At 53.5% G+C, this 18,979-nt stretch overlaps 1 protein-coding gene across 1 annotated transcript; it reads left to right on the top strand.

Annotated features, from left to right (window-relative positions):
- Positions 1–916: 916 nt before the first annotated feature.
- On the top strand, positions 917–18,422 carry mrpl9 (mitochondrial ribosomal protein L9). Its single transcript, XM_085978636.1, has 7 exons — positions 917–1,077; positions 6,640–6,799; positions 6,917–7,041; positions 7,251–7,304; positions 9,514–9,615; positions 12,541–12,624; positions 18,058–18,422. Exons 1-7 carry the CDS (start codon positions 1,003–1,005, stop codon positions 18,202–18,204), a joined length of 747 nt encoding a protein of 248 aa, XP_085834762.1. The 5' UTR covers positions 917–1,002; the 3' UTR covers positions 18,205–18,422.
- The last annotated feature ends 557 nt before the right edge of the window (positions 18,423–18,979 follow it).

The following is an 18,979-nucleotide window of genomic DNA, read 5'->3' on the forward strand; positions in this document are numbered from 1 at the left end:
CTGTGTAACACTGGCGGCACACTATGTTACAGCTTGCCATGAACAGAGAGACAACCAGTAAACTAAGACAAGAGTATATATAAACAAGGCGAAAATATATTTATAAACTCAAGGATATACCTGTTTAAACACTGTATGAATGGAACCGCGTTTATGTGTTCAACCATAAATGTATTTTGATGCTTTGGCAACATAAGATGTACCTTATCATGCCAATAAAGCGATTTGTATTGTATTGTATTGTATATTGAGAGGATCGGCGGGGGTGAGAGAGAGGATCGGAGGGGAGAGAAAGCGGGATTGGAGGGGGGAGAGAGGGATCGGAGGGGATGAGAGAGAGGATCGGAGGGGAGAGAAAGAGCGGGATTGGAGGGGGGAGAGAGAGGAGATCCGATGGGAGCAGAGAGCATGGAGGGGGGTGAGAGAGGGGATCGGAGGGGGAGAGAGGAGATAGGAGGGGGGGAGAGAGTGAGGAATTGGAGGGGGAGAGAGGGATTGGAGGGAGAGAGGAGATCGGAAGGGGAGAGAAGGATCGGAGGGGGAGAGATGAGATCGGAGGGGGGGGAGAGAGAGGGATCGGAGGGGGGGAGAGAGAGGGATCGGAGAGGGGGAGAGAGAGAGGGATCGGAGGGGGGAGAGAGAGGGGAGTTGGGCTGTGGCTTTGAAAGTGTTTGTGTGGATAATCAATCCTTAAATTATTAGCTCCAAAACATTGTAAATGGAGAAAAACAAATGAATTCTCCTGAAACAAGATTTAAAATTTAAAATTTTTAAATTTCAAAAGTGCTCTGTTTATAAAAAATGTAAAGATTGAAAAGCCACTGATTATAAAAAATGTAAAGATTGAAAAGCCACTGATTATAAAGCAGGTGAAGTTTGAAAAGCTGGGTTTTGTGAGGGGTTTTCAGTCAGGCGGCGCGGTGGACGGCCGGTCGCGCGGTTGCCGGGGAGACGCGGCCTAGTCGGCGGCCCGAAGCCTCAGCCTTTCCCTCCAGGTGCGGGATGTGGTGGCTGGCCGGCTGGCGGTGGCTGCTGCGGAGGAGCGGGGAGCGCGGGCTGAGGCTCAGCGCCGCCCCGGTGAGGAGATGGCGGCGGATGAGCGCCGTTCTCGTTATTATCGCGGATTCCTCTCCTCCCCTCCCCTCAATGCGATTAATGCCCATTATTGTTGATTATCGGCCGTCATCGTGAATCAGCGCCCATTATTGCCCCATATCGTGGATTAGCGCCCATTCGCGTTGATTATTGGTCGTTATCGTGGATTAGTGCCCATTATCGCCAGTTAGCGCCCCGTATCGTGGATTAGTGCCCATTATTGCCGGTTAGTGCCCCATATCGCCGGTTAGCGCCCCATATCGTGGATTAGCGCCCATTATCGCTGGTTAGCGTCCCATATCGTGGATTAGTGCCCATTATCGCCAGTTAGCGTCCCATATCGTGATTAGTGCCCATTATTGCCGGTTAGCGCCCCATATCGTGGATTAGCGCCCATTATCGCCGGTTAGCACCCCATATTGTGGATTAGCGCCCCATATTGTGGATTAGCGCCCCATATTGTGGATTAGCGCCCATTATCGCCAGTTAGCGCCCCATATTGTGGATTAGCGCCCCATATTGTGGATTAGCGCCCACTATCGCCGGTTAGCGTCCCATATTGTGGATTAGCGCCCATTATCGCCAGTTAGCGTCCCATATTGTGGATTAGCGCCCCATATTGTGGATTAGCGCCCATTATCGCCGGTTATTGTCCCATATTGTGGATTAGCGCCCCATATCGTGGATTAGCGCCCATTATCGCCGGTTAGCGCCCCATATCGTGGATTAGTGCCCATTATTGCCGGTTAGCGTCCCATATTGTGGATTAGTGCCCATTATCGCCGGTTAGCGCCCCATATCGCCGGTTAGCGCCCCATATCGCCGGTTAGCGCCCCATATCGCCGGTTAGCGCCCCATATCGTGGATTAGCACCCCATATCGTGGATTAGTGCCCCATATCGTGGATTAGCACCCACTATCGCCGGTTAGCGTCCCATATTGTGGATTAGTGCCCATTATCGCCGGTTAGCGCCCATTATCGCCGGTTAGCGCCCCATATCGTGGATTAGCGCCCCATATCGTGGATTAGCGCCCATTATCGCCAGTTAGTGCACATTATCGCCGGTTAGCGCCCCATATCGTGGATTAGCGCACATTATCGCTGGTTAGCGTCCCATATTGTGGATTAGTGCCCATTATCACCGGTTAGCGTCCCATATCGTGGATTAGCGCCCATTATCACCGGTTAGCGCCCCATATCGTGAATTAGCGTCCATTATCGCTGGTTAGCGCCCCATATCGTGGATTAGCGCACATTATCGCTGGTTAGCGTCCCATATCGTGGATTAGTGCCCATTATCACCGGTTAGCGTCCCATATTGTGGATTAGCGCACATTATCGCTGGTTAGCGTCCCATATCGTGGATTAGTGCCCATTATCACCGGTTAGCGTCCCATATTGTGAATTAGCGCCCATTATCGCCAGTTAGCGCCCCATATCGTGAATTAGCGTTCATTATCGCTGGTTAGCGCCCCATATTGTGGATTATCGCCAGTTAGTGCCCCATATCGTGGATTAGCGCCCCATATCGTGGATTAGTGCCAATTATCGCAGGTTAGCGCCCATTATCGCTGGTTAGCACCCCATATCGTGGATTAGCGCCCATTATCGCCGGTTAGCTCCCCATATCGTGGATTAGCGTCCATTATCGTCGGTTAGCGCCCATTATCACCGGTTAGCACCCCATATCGTGGATTAGCGCCCATTATCGCCAGTTAGCGCCCCATATTGTGGATTAGTGCCAATTATCGCTGGTTAGCGCCCCATATCGTGGATTAGCGTCCATTATCGTCGGTTAGCGCCCCATATCGTGGATTAGCATCCATTATCGCCAGTTAGCACCCCATATCGTGGATTAGCGCCCATTATCGCCGGTTAGCGCCCCATATCGTGGATTAGCACCCATTATCACCGGTTAGCGCCCCATATCGTGGATTAGCGCCCCATAACGTGGATTAGCGCCCATTATCGCCGGTTAGCGCCCCATATCGTGGCTTAGCGCCCATTATCGCTGGTTAGTGCCCCATATCGTGGATTAGCGCCCCATATCGTGGATTAGCGCCCATTATCGCCGGTTAGCGCCCCATATCGTGGCTTAGCGCCCATTATCGCTGGTTAGTGCCCCATATCGTGGATTAGCGCCCCATATCGTGGATTAGCGCCCATTATCGCCGGTTAGCGCCCCATATCGTGGATTAGCGCCCATTATCGCTGGTTAGTGCCCCATATCGTGGATTAGCGCCCCATATCGTGGATTAGCGCCCATTATCGCCGGTTAGCGCCCCATATCGTGGATTAGCGCCCATTATCGCCAGTTAGCACCCCATATCGTGGATTAGCGCCCCATATCGTGGATTAGCGCCCCATATCGTGGATTAGCGCCCATTATCGCTGGTTAGTGCCCCATATCGTGGATTAGCGCCCATTATCGCCGGTTAGCGCCCCATATCATGGATTAGCGCCCATTACCGCCAGTTAGCACCCCATATCGTGGATTAGCGCCCATTATCGCCGGTTAGCGCCCCATATCGTGGATTAGCGCCCATTATCGCCTTTTTTTATTCGTTCCTGGGATGTGGGCGTCGGTGGCGAGGCCGGCATTTATTGCCCATCCCTAGTTGCCCTCGAGAAGGTGGTGGTGAGCCGCCTTCTTGAACCACTGCAGTCCGTGTGGTGAAGGTGCTCCCACAGTGCTGGTAGGGAGGGAGTTCCAGGATTTTGGCCCAGCGACAATGAAGGAACGGCCCGATCTATTTCCAAGTCAGGATGGTGTGTAACTTGGAGGGGAACTTGGAGGTGGTGGTGTTCCCATGCGTCTGCTGCCCTCGTCCTTCTAGGTGGTAGAGGTCGCGGGTTTGGGAGGTGCTGCCGAAGAAGCCTTGGCGAGTTGCTGCAGTGCATCTTGTAGATGGTCCACACTGCAGCCACGGTGCGCCGGTGGTGGAGGGAGTGAGTGTTTAAGGTGGTGGATGGGGGGCCAATCAAGCGGGCTGCTTTGTCCTGGATGGTGCCGAGCTTCTTGAGTGTTGTTGGAGCTGCACTCATCCAGGCAAGTGGAGAGTATTCCATCACACTCCTGACTTGTGCCTTGTAGATGGTGGAAAGGCTTTGGGGAGTCAGGAGGTGAGACACTCGCCGCGGAATAACTAGCCTCTGACCTGCTCTTGTTGCCACAGTATTTATGTGGCTGTAGTTAGCACCCCATATCGCGGATTAGCGCCGGTTAGCGCCCCAGATAGCGGATTAGCGTCCATTATCACCAGTTAGCGCCCCAAATCGCGCGGGGGGGATTGTCGCAGGGGCGGGGGAGATTATAACGAGGGGAGCGTGGATTATCGGGGGGGGGGGGAGGCGGGGGGAGTTTATAGTGTGGGGGGGGATTATCAGGGCCGGGAGCAGATTATTGGAGAGCCTATAACTGAATTTAAATACAATTATGAATGTACCTCCACCTTCTCGAGGGCAATTAAATAATGAATTTGTCTCATTTATATTGAACGCACAGGGTTACGCTGATGTGGCGGTCACGTTACTGGACTAATAATCCAGAGAACGGGAGTTCACATCACACCGCAGCATTTTGAGAATGTGAATTCAGTTTGGAAACTCTGTAAAACTCCGTAAAAGTGACCATGAAGCTGTCGGGTTCTTGTAAAAGCCCAACGGGTTCACTAATGTTTCTTTTTAGGGCAGGAAACCTGCTGTCCTTACCCGGTCTGGGCCTGTATATGACTCCAGTCCCACATCAACGTGGTTGGCTAACTGCCTCTCTGAAGTGGCCCCGGCGAACTAACATAGAAACATAGACGATAGGAGCAGGAGTCGGCCATTCGGCCCCTCGAGCCTGTCCCGCCATTCAATGAGATCATGGCTGATCATCCAAATTCAGTACCCTGTCCCTGCCTTCTCCCCATACCCCTTGATCCCTTTAGCCTTAAGAAATATATCCAACTCCTTCTTGAATATATTTAATGAATTGGCCTCCACTGCCTTGTGTGGTAGAGAATTCCACAGGTTCACCACTCTCTGGGTGAAGAAATTCCTCCTCATCTCTGTCCTAAATGGCCTACCCCTTATCCTTAGACTGTGACCCCTGGTTCTGGACTCCCCGACCATCGGGAACATCCTTCCTGCGTCCAGTCCTGTCAGAATTTTATAAGTTTCAATGAGATCCCCTCTCATTCTTCTAAACTCCAGCGAGTATAAGCCCAATCGAACCAACCTCTCCTCATACATCATTCCTGCCATCCCAGGTATCAGCCTGGTGAATCTTCGCTGCACTCCCTCCATGGCAAGAACATCCTTCCTCAGATAAGGCGACCAAAACTGCACACAATACTCAAGGTGTGGTCTCACCAAGGCCCTGTACAACTGCAGCAAGACATCCTTGTTCCTGTACTCGAACCCTCTCGCTACGAAGGCCAACATACCATTTGCCGCCTTAACCGCCTGCTGCACCTGCATGCTTACCTTCAGCGACTGGTGCACAAGGACGCCCAGGTCTCGTTGCACTTCCCCTTCTCCCAATCTATTGCCATTCAGATAATAATCTGCCTTCCTGTTTTTTGCCACCAAAGTGGATAACCTCGCATTTATCCACATTATATTGCATCTGCCATGCTTCTGCAGTTTATACCGGGTGTATAAACTAATAAACAGGCAGCAGGGTGGCATAGTGGTTAGCACTGTTGCCTCACAGCGCCAGGGACCCGGGTTCAAATCCGGCCTCGGGTGACTGTCTGTGTGGAGTTTGCACATTCTCCCCGTGTTTGCGTGGGTTTCCTCCGGGTGCTCCGGTTTCCTCCCACAGTCCAAAGATGTGCGGGTTAGGTTGATTGGCCATGATAAAAAATTGGCCCTTAGTGTTAGGGGGGATTAAATACGTGGGGTTACGGGGATAGGGCTTGGGTGGGATGGCTGTCGGTGTAGAGCCCGGGTGCTAGGGTTTGGATGATCAGCCATGATCTCGTTGAATGGCGGAGCAGGCTCGAAGGGCCGAATGGCCTACTCCTGCTCCTATCTTCTATGTTTCTATGTTTCTAAATGTCCTCCTCGCCTACGACCCCAACACCACAATCTCCTCTAAAGGTCATTTCTGGGAGAAACTCTTTCTTCTGGCAAGTGGGTCGGTAACCAAAGCTCACAGATTTAAAATAATTGGCAGAGGAACCAGAGGAGAAATTTCTTCACACAGAGGGTTGTTAACATCTGGATCGCTCTACCTGAAAGGATTCAGATTCTGTAGGAACTTTCAGAAGGCAACTGGACAAGCACCTTGAAGAGGGGTAATTTGCAGGGTTAGTGGGGGGGGGGGTGGGAAGCTGGAGTGAGGGAAAAAATTGGACAGCTCTTTCAAAGAGCACGACGGGCCAAATGGCCCCATTCTGTGCTGTAAGAGTCTTTGCTACCAGGCCCCAGTGACTTTCCCCGACAGTCGCCCGCTCAGTGCCTGGGCCACCTCAACTGTGCAATCCTAGCAGGGGTCCTCCGGTCCTGTGCGGAAAGCCTGCTAGCGGCTTCTTAACGGTGCTCTGTTCTCACAGCGGACGGTGATCGTGGAGCGCTGGTGGCAGGTTCCGCTCCCTAAGGAAGGCAAACCGGCCAGACTGCACCCCAGGAGACACCGGGTGTATAAACTGGTGGAAGACACGAAGCGGACACCCCAGGAGAAGCTGGAGCTGATTCTGACGCAGACGGTTCCCAGTATGTATTTACAGTAATTGCAGCAATAAAGCCACGTAACTGGTAACGTTCTGGTAAATCTTTTTGATGTGCTTTTTTTTTTGTCTAACCCCCCACCCCGCCCCCCACCAAACCAAGAACTCGGAGGCCGAGGGGACACGGTGTTTGTGAAAAAGTCGATCGGTCGCAACCAGCTACTTGCGCAGGCTCTCGCCGTTTACGCATCCCCGGAGAACAAGGCCGTGTTCGAGCAGGAGCGACGGGTCAGTGCCGTGTTGCCGCGCCGCCTTTTTTACTTCTTCCGCCCCTCGATTCAACGGTCTCCTCTCCTGCAGAGCGTAGGCTTCCGTTCCCAGTGCGCGCAGGTGTCGGCTGGGAGGAGGGGTGTGGGAGAGGGGAGGGGAGGGGTGGGGTGGGGGGAGGAATTGAAATAGAATAATCCTTCTAAACGAGGTTTCTTGTGTTGCGACAGCTGCTCCGAGAGGGGAGACCAGAGGAGAGAACGCAGACACGGACCGGAGAAATGGTGAGTGCGTCTCGCTGCTCTTGTAACCTCCCCATCTCTGTAACCCCCTCCAGCCCCTACACCCCTCCCCATCTCTGTAACCTCCTCCAGCCCCTACACCCCTCCCCATCTCTGTAACCTCCTCCAGCCCCTACACCCCTCCCTATCTCTGTAACCTCCTCCAGCCCCTACACCCCTCCCTATCTCTGTAACCCCCTCCAGCCCCTACACCCCTCCCTATCTCTGTAACCTCCTCCAGCCCTACACCCCTCCCTATCTCTGTAACCCCCTCCAGCCCCTACACCCCTATCTCTGTAACCTCCCCCAGCCCTACACCCCTCCCTATCTCTGTAACCTCCTCCAGTCCCTACACCCCTCCCTATCTCTGTAACCCCCTCCAGCCCCGACACCCCTCCCCATCTCTGCAACCCCCTCCAGCCCTACACCCCTCCCTATCTCTGTAACCCCCTCCAGCCCCTACACCCCTCCCTATCGCTGTAACCTCCCCCAGCCCTACACCCCTCCCTATCTCTGTAACCTCCTCCAGTCCCTACAGCCCTCCCTATCTCTGTAACCCCCTCCAGCCCCTACACCCCTCCCCATCTCTGCAACCCCCTCCAGCCCCTACACCCCTCCCTATCTCTGTAATCTCCTCCAGCCCCCTACACCCCTCCCCTATCTCTGTACCCCCCTCCAGCCCCTACACCCCTCCCTATCTCTGTAACCCCCTCCAGCCCCTACACCCCTCCCCATCTCTGTAACCCCCCCTCCAGCCCCTACACCCCTCCCCATCTCTGTAACCCCCTCCAGCCCTACACCCCTCCCCATCTCTGTAACCTCCTCCAGCCCCTACACCCCACCCTATCTCTGTAACCCCCTCCAGCCCCTACACCCCTCCCCATCTCTGTAACCCCCTCCAGACCTACACCCCTCCCTATCTCTGTAACCTCCTCCAGCCCCTACACCCCTCCCTATCTCTGTAACCCCCTCCAGCCCCTACACCCCTCCCCATCTCTGTAACCCCCTCCAGACCTACACCCCTCCCTATCTCTGTAACCTCCTCCAGCCCCTACAACCCTCCCCATCTCTGTAACCTCCTCCAGCCCCTACACCCCTCCCCATCTCTGTAACCTCCTCCAGCCCTACACCCCTCCCTATCTCTGTAACCTCCTCCAGCCCCTACACCCCTCCCCATCTCTGTAACCTCCTCCAGCCCCAGAACCCCTCCCTATCTCTGTAACCTCCTCCAGCCCTACACCCCTCCCTATCTCTGTAACCTCCTCCAGCCCTACACCCCTCCCCATCTCTGTAACCTCCTCCAGCCCTACACCCCTCCCCATCTCTGTAACCTCCTCCAGCCCTACACCCCTCCCCATCTCTGTAACCTCCTCCAGCCCTACACCCCTCCCCATCTCTGTAACCTCCTCCAGCCCTACAACCCTCCGAGATCTCTGTAACCTCCTCCAGCCCTACACCCCTCCGAGATCTCTGCGCTCCTCCAATTCTGCGCTCTTGCCCATCCCCCGATTTCCATCGCTCCACCATTGGCGGCCGTGCCTTCAGCTGCCTGGACCCCGAGCTCTGGAATTCCCTCCCTAAACCTCTCCGCCTCTCTCTCTCCTCCTTTAAGTCGCTCCTTAAAACCGACCTCTTTGACCCAGCTTTTGGTCACCTGTCCTAATATCTCCTTATATGGCTCGGTGTCAAATTTTGTCTGATAATCGCTCCTGTGAAGCACCCTGGGACGTTTTACGTTACAGGCGCTGTATCAATACAAGTTGTTGTTGTACAGTGCAGTTTTTTATGTTTAGTTTTATTGAGGAGCCCAGGTGAAGGGTTGAGGCCCACGGTGCGGGATAGCGCCATGGTTTAAAAGAGCATTTGAGAAGATGAGGTTATCGGTAACCAGAGGACACCGATTGAAGATAACTGGCAAAAGAACCAGAGGGGGAGATGAGGAGAATGTTTTAACGCAGCGAGTTGTTGTGATCTGGAACGCGCTGCCTGAAAGGGCGGTGGAAGCAGATTCAATAGTGAGTGACTTTCAAAAGGGGAATTGGAGAAATACTTGGAAAATGAAGATTTTGCAGGGCTGTGGGGAGAGAGCAGGAGGGGAGTGGGACTAATTGGAGAGCTCGTTCAAAGGGCCGACACAGGCCCGACGGGCCGAATGGCCTCCCCCTTCTGTGCTGTCCCCCATTCTGAGAGTCCCTCTGCTTCCGCCACTCAGACCGTCGAGTTCCTGAAGAATACCAAGCTGATGGTGAGGATGAAGAACAATGTGAAGTGGGAGCTGACAAAGGAGATCGTCTGTCGCCAGTTCCTGAAGGAGGTGAGTGAGACGGCGATGGAAGGGCCCAGGTACCGCCCCCCCTCCCCTCCCCAGGCATTAAAACGAGGCCCCCCGTCTGCCCTCTCAGGTGGGTGTAAAAGTTCGCACGGGCCACTATATCGAAGAAGAGCAGGTGGGAGTTCTCCCCGGTGTCCTGGGCCAATATTTATCCCTCAACCAACAGAGGATCTGCTCATGATCACATTGCTGATTGTGGGAGCTTGCTGTGCGCAAATTGGCTGCCGCGTTTTCTACATTACAACAGGACCACACTTCAAAAAGTATTTCATCGGCTTTGGGATGTCCTGAGGTCGTGAAAGGCGCTACAGAAATTCAAGTCTTTCATAGAAACACAGAAGATAGGAGCAGGAGTCGGCCATTCGGCCCCTCGAGCCTGCTCCGCCATTCAATGAGATCATGGCTGATCATCCAAATTCAGTACCCTGTCCCTGCCTTCTCCCCATATCCCTTGATCCCTTTAGCCTTAAGAAATATATCTAACTCCTTCTTGAATATATTTAATGAATTGGCCTCAACTGCCTTCTGTGGTAGAGAATTCCACAGGTTCACCACTCTCTGGGTGAAGAAATTCCTCCTTATCTCTGTCCTAAATGGCTTACCCCTTATCCTTAGACTGTGACCCCTGGTTCTGGACTCCCCGACCATCGGGAACATCCTTCCTGCATCTAGTCTGTCTAGTCCTGTTAGAATTTGATAAGTTTCAATGAGATCCCCTCTCATTCTTCTAAACTCCAGCGAGTATAAGCCCAATCGACACAATCTCTCCTCATACGTCATTCCTGCCATCCCAGGTATCAGCCTGGTGAATCTTCGCTGAACTCCCTCCATGGCAAGAACATCCTTCCTCAGATAAGGCGACCAAAACTGCACACAATGCTCAAGGTGTTCTTTTTATATGACATGTTATTGTGCCTCTAGGTCCCTCCCTACCCCGAGGTAAAGGAAGGGGAAAATCAGCCAGAGTTCCTGTACGTGCAGGGCGGGGAGAGGGTTGGACCCAGCCAAGATTAAACGTCCTGTTGGTGCTCATACCTGAAGCATGTCTCGGTAACAAGGGGTGGCAGATATGTAGCTGTTCGCAAGCACTGTCAGCGTAGCTCAGTGGGTAGCACTCTCTCTCACCCCTAAGTCAGACGATCGTGGGTTCGAGCCCCACTCCAGAGACTTAGGCCCATAATCCAGGCCGACACTCCCAGTGAAGTACCGAGGGAGCGCCACACTGTCGGAGGGGCAGTACTGAGGGAGCGCCGCACTGTCGGAGGGGCAGTACTGAGGGAGCGCCGCACTGTCGGAGGGGCACTACTGAGGGAGCGACGCACTGTCGGAGGGGCAGTACTGAGGGAGCGCTGCACTGTCGGAGGGGCAGTACTGAGGGAGCGACGCACTGTCGGAGGGGCAGTACTGAGGGAGCGCCGCACTGTCGGAGGGGCAGTACTGAGGGAGCGCTGCACTGTCGGAGGGGCAGTACTGAGGGAGCGCCGCACTGTCGGAGGGGCAGTACTGAGGGAGCGCCGCACTGTCGGAGGGGCAGTACTGAGGGAGCGCCGCACTGTTGGAGGGGCAGTACTGAGGGAGCGCCGCACTGTCGGAGGGGCAGTACTGAGGGAGCGCCGCACTGTCGGAGGGGCAGTACTGAGGGAGCGCCGCACTGTCGGAGGGGCAGTACTGAGGGAGGGTATGCTGTGAGGAGGATGTCGTGAAACTCCAGTGTGATTTGGACAGGTTGGGTGATTGGGCAGAAACATGGCAAATGCACTATAATGTGGATAAATGTGAGGTTATCCACTTTGGTGGCAAAAACAGGAAGGCAGATTATTATTTGAATGGCAATAGATTGGGAGAAGGGGAAGTGCAAAGAGACCTGGGTGTCCTTGTGCACCAGTCGCTGAACGTAAGCATGCAGGTGCAGCAGGCGGTTAAGAAGGCAAATGGTATGTTGGCCTTCGTAGCAAGAGGGTTCGAGTACAAGAACAAGGATGTCTTGCTGCAGTTGTACAGGGCCTTGGTGAGACCGCACCTTGAGTATTGTGTGCAGTTTTGGTCGCCTTACCTGAGGAAGGACGTTCTTGCCATGGAGGGAGTGCAGCGAAGATTCACCAGGCTGATACCTGGGATGGCAGGAATGACGTATGAGGAGAGATTGTGTCGATTGGGCTTATACTCGCTGGAGTTTAGAAGATTGAGAGGGGATCTCATCGAAACCTATAAAATTCTGTCAGGCCTGGACAGACTAGATGCAGGAAGGATGTTTCTGATGGCTGGGGAGTCCAGAACCAGGGGTCACAGTCTAAGGATAAGGGGTAAGCCATTTAGGACTGAAATGAGGAATTTCTTCACCCAGAGAGTGGTGAACCTGTGGAATTCTCTACCACAGAGGGCGGTGGAGGCCAGTTCATTAAGTATATTCAAGGAAGAGTTGGATATGTTTCTTAAGGCTAAAGGGATATGGGGAGAAGGCAGGGACAGGGTACTGAATTTGGATGATCAGCCATGATCTCATTGAATGGCAGAGCAGGCTCGAATGGCCTACTCCTGCTCCTATCTTCTATGTTTCTATGGAGCGCCGCACTGTCGGAGGGGCAGTACTGAGGGAGTGCCGCACTGTCGGAGGGGCGGTACTGAGGGAGCGCCGCACTGTCGGAGGGGCGGTACTGAGGGAGCGCCGCACTGTCGGAGGGCGGTACTGAGGGAGCGCCACACTGTCGGAGGGGCGGTACTGAGGGAGCGCCGCACTGTCGGAGGGGTGGTACTGAGGGAGTAGGGCGTTCTAACCTCCCAAGAGATTGTTATTTTGATTCACCACCTGCAGTGATTTAGTAGCTTGGACTGCAGTGTGAAAGAGCTGAGGGATCCCCGGGAAGGTTAACAAAATAACTAAATGAAAGCTGCATATTTCTTTCCCAGCTCCGAGTGTTTGTGCCGCTAGAGGCGTTGAAGATTCCCGATGATCTGATCACCACCTGGGGCGAGCACTGGTGCGAGGTCACGGTGAGTAATTGCCAACATCTTCATTCAGAGTAAAACTCCCTCTACACTGTCCCATCACACACTCCCAGGGCAGGTACAGTACGGGTTAGATACAGAGTAAAGCTCCCTCGACACTGTCCCATCACACACTCCCAGGGCAGGTACAGTACGGGTTAGATACAGAGTAAAGCTCCCTCGACACTGTCCCATCAAACACTCCCAGGGCAGGTACAGCACAGGTTAGATACAGAGTAAAGCTCCCTCTACAGTGTCCCCATCAAACACTCCCAGGGCAGGTACAGCACGGGTTAGATACAGAGTAAAGCTCCCTCGACACTGTCCCATCAAACACCCCCAGGGCAGGTACAGCACGGGTTAGATACAGAGTAAAGCTCCCTCTACACTGCCCCATCAAACACTCCCAGGGCAGGTACAGCACGGGTTAGATACAGAGTAAAGCTCCCTCTACACTGTCCCCATCAAACACTCCCAGGGCAGGTACAGCACGGGTTAGATACAGAGTAAAGCTCCCTCTACACTGTCCCCATCAAACACTCCCAGGGCAGGTACAGCACAGGGTTAGATACAGAGTAAAGCTCCCTCTACACTGTCCCATCAAACACTCCCAGGGCAGGTACAGCACGGGTTAGATACAGAGTAAAGCTCCCTCTGCACTGTCCCCATCAAACACTCCCAGGGCAGGTACAGCACGGGTTAGATACAGAGTAAAGCTCCCTCGACACTGTCCCATCACACACTCCCAGGGCAGGTACAGTACGGGTTAGATACAGAGTAAAGCTCCCTCGACACTGTCCCATCAAACACTCCCAGGGCAGGTACAGCACAGGTTAGATACAGAGTAAAGCTCCCTCTACAGTGTCCCCATCAAACACTCCCAGGGCAGGTACAGCACGGGTTAGATACAGAGTAAAGCTCCCTCTACACTGCCCCATCAAACACTCCCAGGGCAGGTACAGCATGGGTTAGATAGAGAGTAAAGCTCCCTCTACACTGTCCCATCAAACACTCCCAGGGCAGGTACAGCACGGGTTAGATACAGAGTAAAGCTCCCTCTACACTGTCTCATCAAACACTCCCACGGCAGGTACAGCACGGGTTAGATACAGAGTAAAGCTCCCTCTACACTGTCCCATCGAACACTCCCAGGGCAGGTACAGCACGGGTTAGATACAGAGTAAAGCTCGCTCTACACTGTCCCATCAAACACTCCCAGGGCAGGTACAGCACGGGTTAGATACAGAGTAAAGCTCCCTCTACACTGTCCCATCAAACACTCCCAGGGCAGGTACAGCACGGGTTAGATACAGAGTAAAGCTCCCTCTACACTGTCCCATCAAACACTCCCAGGGCAGGTACAGCACGGGTTAGATACAGAGTAAAGCTCCCTCTACACTGTCCCATCAAACACTCCCAGGGCAGGTACAGCACGGGTTAGATACAGAGTAAAGCTCCCTCTACACTGCCCCATCAAACACTCCCAGGGCAGGTACAGCACGGGTTAGATACAGAGTAAAGCTCCCTCTACACTGTCCCATCAAACACTCCCAGGGCAGGTACAGCACGGGTTAGATACAGAGTAAAGCTCCCTCTACACCGTCCCATCAAACACTCCCAGGGCAGGTGCAGCACGGGTTAGATACAGAGTAAAGCTCCCTCTACACTGTCCCATCAAACACTCCCAGGGCAGGTACAGCACGGGTTAGATACAGAGTAAAGCTCCCTCTACACTGTCCCATCAAACACTCCCAGGGCAGGTACAGCACGGGTTAGATACAGAGTAAAGCTCCCTCTACACTGTCCCATCAAACACTCCCAGGGCAGGGACAGCACGGGTTAGATACAGAGTAAAGCTCCCTCTACACTGTCCCATCAAACACTCCCAGGGCAGGTACAGCACGGGTTAGATACAGAGTAAAGCTCCCTCTACACAGCCCCATCAAACACTCCCAGGGCAGGCACAGCACGGGTTAGATACAGAGTAAAGCTCCCTGTACACTGTCCCATCAAACACTCCCAGGGCAGGTACAGCACGGGTTAGATACAGAGTAAAGCTCCCTCTACACAGTCCCATCAAACACTCCCAGGGCAGGTACAGCACGGGTTAGATACAGAGTAAAGCTCCCTCTGCACTGTCCCATCAAACACTCCCAGGGCAGGTACAGCACGGGTTAGATACAGAGTAAAGCTCCCTCTACACTGTCCCATCAAACACTCCCAGGGCAGGTACAGCACGGGTTAGATACAGAGTAAAGCTCCCTCTACACAGCCCCATCAAACACTCCCAGGGCAGGCACAGCACGGGTTAGATACAGAGTAAAGCTCCCTGTACACTGTCCCATCAAACACTCCCAGGGCAGGTACAGCACGGGTTAGATACAGAGTAAAGCTCCCTCTACACAGTCCCATCAAACACTCCCAGGGCAGGTACAGCACGGGTTAGATACAGAGTAAAGCTCCCTCTACACTGTCCCATCAAACACTCCCAGGGCAGGTACAGCACGGGTTAGATACAGAGTAAAGCTCCCTCTACACTGTCCCATCAAACACTCCCAGGGCAGGGACAGCACGGGTTAGATACAGAGTAAAGCTCCCTCTACACTGTCCCATCAAACACTCCCAGGGCAGGTACAGCACGGGTTAGATACAGAGTAAAGCTCCCTCTGCACTGTCCCATCAAACACTTCCAGGGCAGGTACAGCACGGGTTAGATACAGAGTAAAACTCCCTCTACACTGTCCCATCAAACACTCCCAGGGCAGGTACAGCACGGGTTAGATACAGAGTAAAGCTCCCTCTACACTGTCCCATCAAACACTCCCTGGGCAGGTACAGCACGGGTTAGATACAGAGTAAAGCTCCCTCTACACTGCCCCATCAAACACTCCCAGGGCAGGCACAGCACGGGTTAGATACAGAGTAAAGCTCCCTCTACACTGTCCCATCAAACACTCCCAGGGCAGGTACAGCACGGGTTAGATACAGAGTAAAGCTCCCTCTACACTGTCCCATCAAACACTTCCAGGGCAGGTACAGCACGGGTTAGATACAGAGTAAAGCTCCCTCTGCACTGTCCCATCAAACACTCCCAGGGCAGGTACAGCACGGGTTAGATGCAGAGTAAAGCTCCCTCTACACTGCCCCATCAAACACTCCCAGGGCAGGTACAGCACGGGTTAGATACAGAGTAAAGCTCCCTCTACACTGTCCCATCAAACACTCCCAGGGCAGGCACAGCACGGGTTAGATACAGAGTAAAGCTCCCTCTACACTGTCCCATCAAACACTCCCAGGGCAGGTGCAGCACGGGTTAGATACAGAGTAAAGCTCCCTCTGCACTGTCCCATCAAACACTCCCAGGGCAGGTACAGCACGGGTTAGATACAGAGTAAAGCTCCCTCTACACTGTCCCATCAAACACTCCCAGGGCAGGTACAGCACGGGTTAGATACAGAGTAAAGCTCCCTCTACACTGTCCCATCAAACACTCCCAGGGCAGGTACAGCACGGGTTAGATACAGAGTAAAGCTCCCTCTACACTGTCCCATCAAACACTCCCAGGGCAGGTACAGCACGGGGTTAGATACAGAGTAAAGCTCCCTCTACACTGTCCCATCAAACACTCCCAGGGCAGGTACAGCACGGGTTAGATTCAGAGTAAAGCTCCCTCTACACCGTCCCATCAAACACTCCCAGGGCAGGTACAGCACGGGTTAGATACAGAGTAAAGCTCCCTCTACACTGTCCCATCAAACACTCCCAGGGCAGGTACAGCACGGGTTAGATACAGAGTAAAGCTCCCTCTACACTGCCCCATCAAACACTCCCAGGGCAGGCACAGCACGGGTTAGATACAGAGTAAAGCTCCCTCTTAACTGCATTGAATTGTGACAGTGGGGACATCATCGCCTTGATAAGGGGTAAAGAAAATAGATTATTAAAACACTGCGAAAGGTGATGATGTTTGCAACATACACGTGTATGTTCAGGTACTTTATTACAAATGCAAATTGAAGTGTGGCATTTAAAATAAAAAATAAAAGGCCAGTCTGTTGCTGTAACATAAGAATTAGAAGCAGGAGTCAAGCATGCAGGTGCAACAGGCGGTTAAGAAGGCAAATGGTATGTTGGCCTTCGTAGCGAGAGGGTTCGAGTACAGGAACAAGGATGTCTTGCTGCAGTTGTACAGGGCCTTGGTGAGACCACACCTTGAGTATTGTGTGCAGTTTTGGTCGCCTTATCTGAGGAAGGATGTTCTTGCCATGGAAGGAGTTCAGCGAAGATTCACCAGGCTGATACCTGGGATGGCAGGAATGACGTATGAGGAGAGATTGGGTCGATTGGGCTTATACTCGCTGGAGTTTAGAAGAATGAGAGGGGATCTCATTGAAAGTTATAAAATTCTAACAGGGCTAGACAGACTAGATGCAGGAAGGATGTTCCCGATGGCGGGGGAGTCCAGAACCAGGGGTCACAGTCTCAGGATAAGGGGTAGGCCATTTAGGACAGAGATGAGGAGGAATTTCTTCACCCAGAGAGTGGTGAACCTGTGGAATTCTCTACCACAGAAAGCAGTTGAGGCCAATTCATTAAATATATTCAAGAAAGAGTTGGATATATTTCTTAAGGCTAAAGGGATCAAGGGATATGGGGAGAAGGCAGGGACAGGGTACTGAGTTTGGATGATCAGCCATGATCTCATTGAATGGCGGAGCAGGCTCGAGGGGCCGAATGGCCGACTCCTGCTCCTATCTTCTATGTTTCAATGAGTCGGCCATATTGCCCCTCGAGCCTGCTCCGGCCATTCAATAAGATCATGGCTGATCTTCGACCTCAGCTCCACTTTCCCGCCCGATCCCTTGATTCCCCGAGAGTCCAAAAATCTCTCGATCTCGGCCTTGAATATACTCAACGACTGAGCCTCCACAGCCCTCTGGGGCAGAGAATTCCAAAGATTCACCGCCCTCTGAGTGAAGAAATTCCTCCTCATCTCAGTCCTCAATGGCCGACCCCTTATCCTGAGACTGTGACCCCTGGTTCTAGACTCTCCAGCCAGGGGGAAACAGCCTCTCAGCATCTACCCTGTCAATCCCCCTCAGAATCTTGTACGTTTCAATGAGATCACCTCCCATTCTTCTAAACTCCAGAGAGTATCGGCCCATTCTACACAATCTCTCCTCATAGGGCAGACCTCTCATCCCAGGAATCAATCTAGTGAACCTTTGTTGCACCGCCTCCAAGGCAAGTATATCCTTCCTCAGATAAGGAGACCAGAACTGTGCCCAGTACTCCAGGTGTGGTCTCACCAAGGCCCTGTACAATTGGAGCAAGACTTCCTCACTCTTATACTCCAACCCCCTTGCAATAAAGGCCAACATGCCACAGGAGGGGCTGGCGGTTTTGTTTAAACTCTGATCTGACTCCTGGCCCCTGCAGGTGAACGGCATCGAGATGATCCGAATGCCCATGTCGGTGGTGAACTTCGAGCTCCCGAAGACCCGGCGCTACAAGTACTGGCTCAGTCAGCAGCAGCGGCAGAAGGAGGAGGAACAGGCGGGAGAGGCGCCGGAGGGGGAGAGCTGACCGCGGGACCGGACTCCCGGAGTCTACGCTCGTCGTCGCTGGGACCGGGGTCAGCAGCCGCTTTGGGACTCGTGTGGGTCGGGAAGGTGTGTGGGTGTCGGTTGAGGCCCCCGCCCTCCCCCCCGGCGTACCCACCGTTAACGCGCGTGCTTCGGGTGTGACGTGAACTGTACCGGACCAGAGTTATCTGCGGCCGATCAATAAAGGAGTCGTATCGAGTGACGTGTGGAGCCGTGCGTACAACAAAAAACACCTCCTCCCGCGAGTCGTCCTGGGTTACGGTTCCATGAGGATGCCCCTCCTCTTCCGCAGCCCCCTGGGTGATCTGAGAGAGTGTTCGTCCAAGGGCTGTTCGGCCATGGGGGGCAGTCACCGCCGAGCCGAATCCTGTCCACGCGCATGTTTTACCCGTGCTGCACGTGTACAGGAGCTGACACTGCGACACACACGGGCTGTACAGTTCCAGACGGCGAGATGTTGAACCCCCTTCTCTACTCACTTTCCCCACCCCCCCCCGCCCGCCTCTTTTTAATATTCATTCCCGGGATGTGCGCAGCGCTGGCCAGAACGGGATTTAGCGTCCATCCCCAGCTCGTTCGGACACTTCAGAGGGGCAGTTAAGAGCCCAACCACGTTGGTGTGGGACTGGAGTCACGTGTAGACTCAGACTGGGTAAGGACGGCAGGTTTCCGTCCCTAAAGGGACATTAGTGAGCCCATTAGGGTTTTAGGAGGGGCGGTACTGAGGGAGCGCCGCACTGTCGGAGGGGCGGTAC

This window comes from Somniosus microcephalus, unplaced genomic scaffold (genome assembly GCF_052327205.1).
Source record: "Somniosus microcephalus isolate GS21.2 unplaced genomic scaffold, FLI_Smic_1.0 unresolved_chr7, whole genome shotgun sequence".
Taxonomy (NCBI): domain Eukaryota; kingdom Metazoa; phylum Chordata; class Chondrichthyes; order Squaliformes; family Somniosidae; genus Somniosus; species Somniosus microcephalus.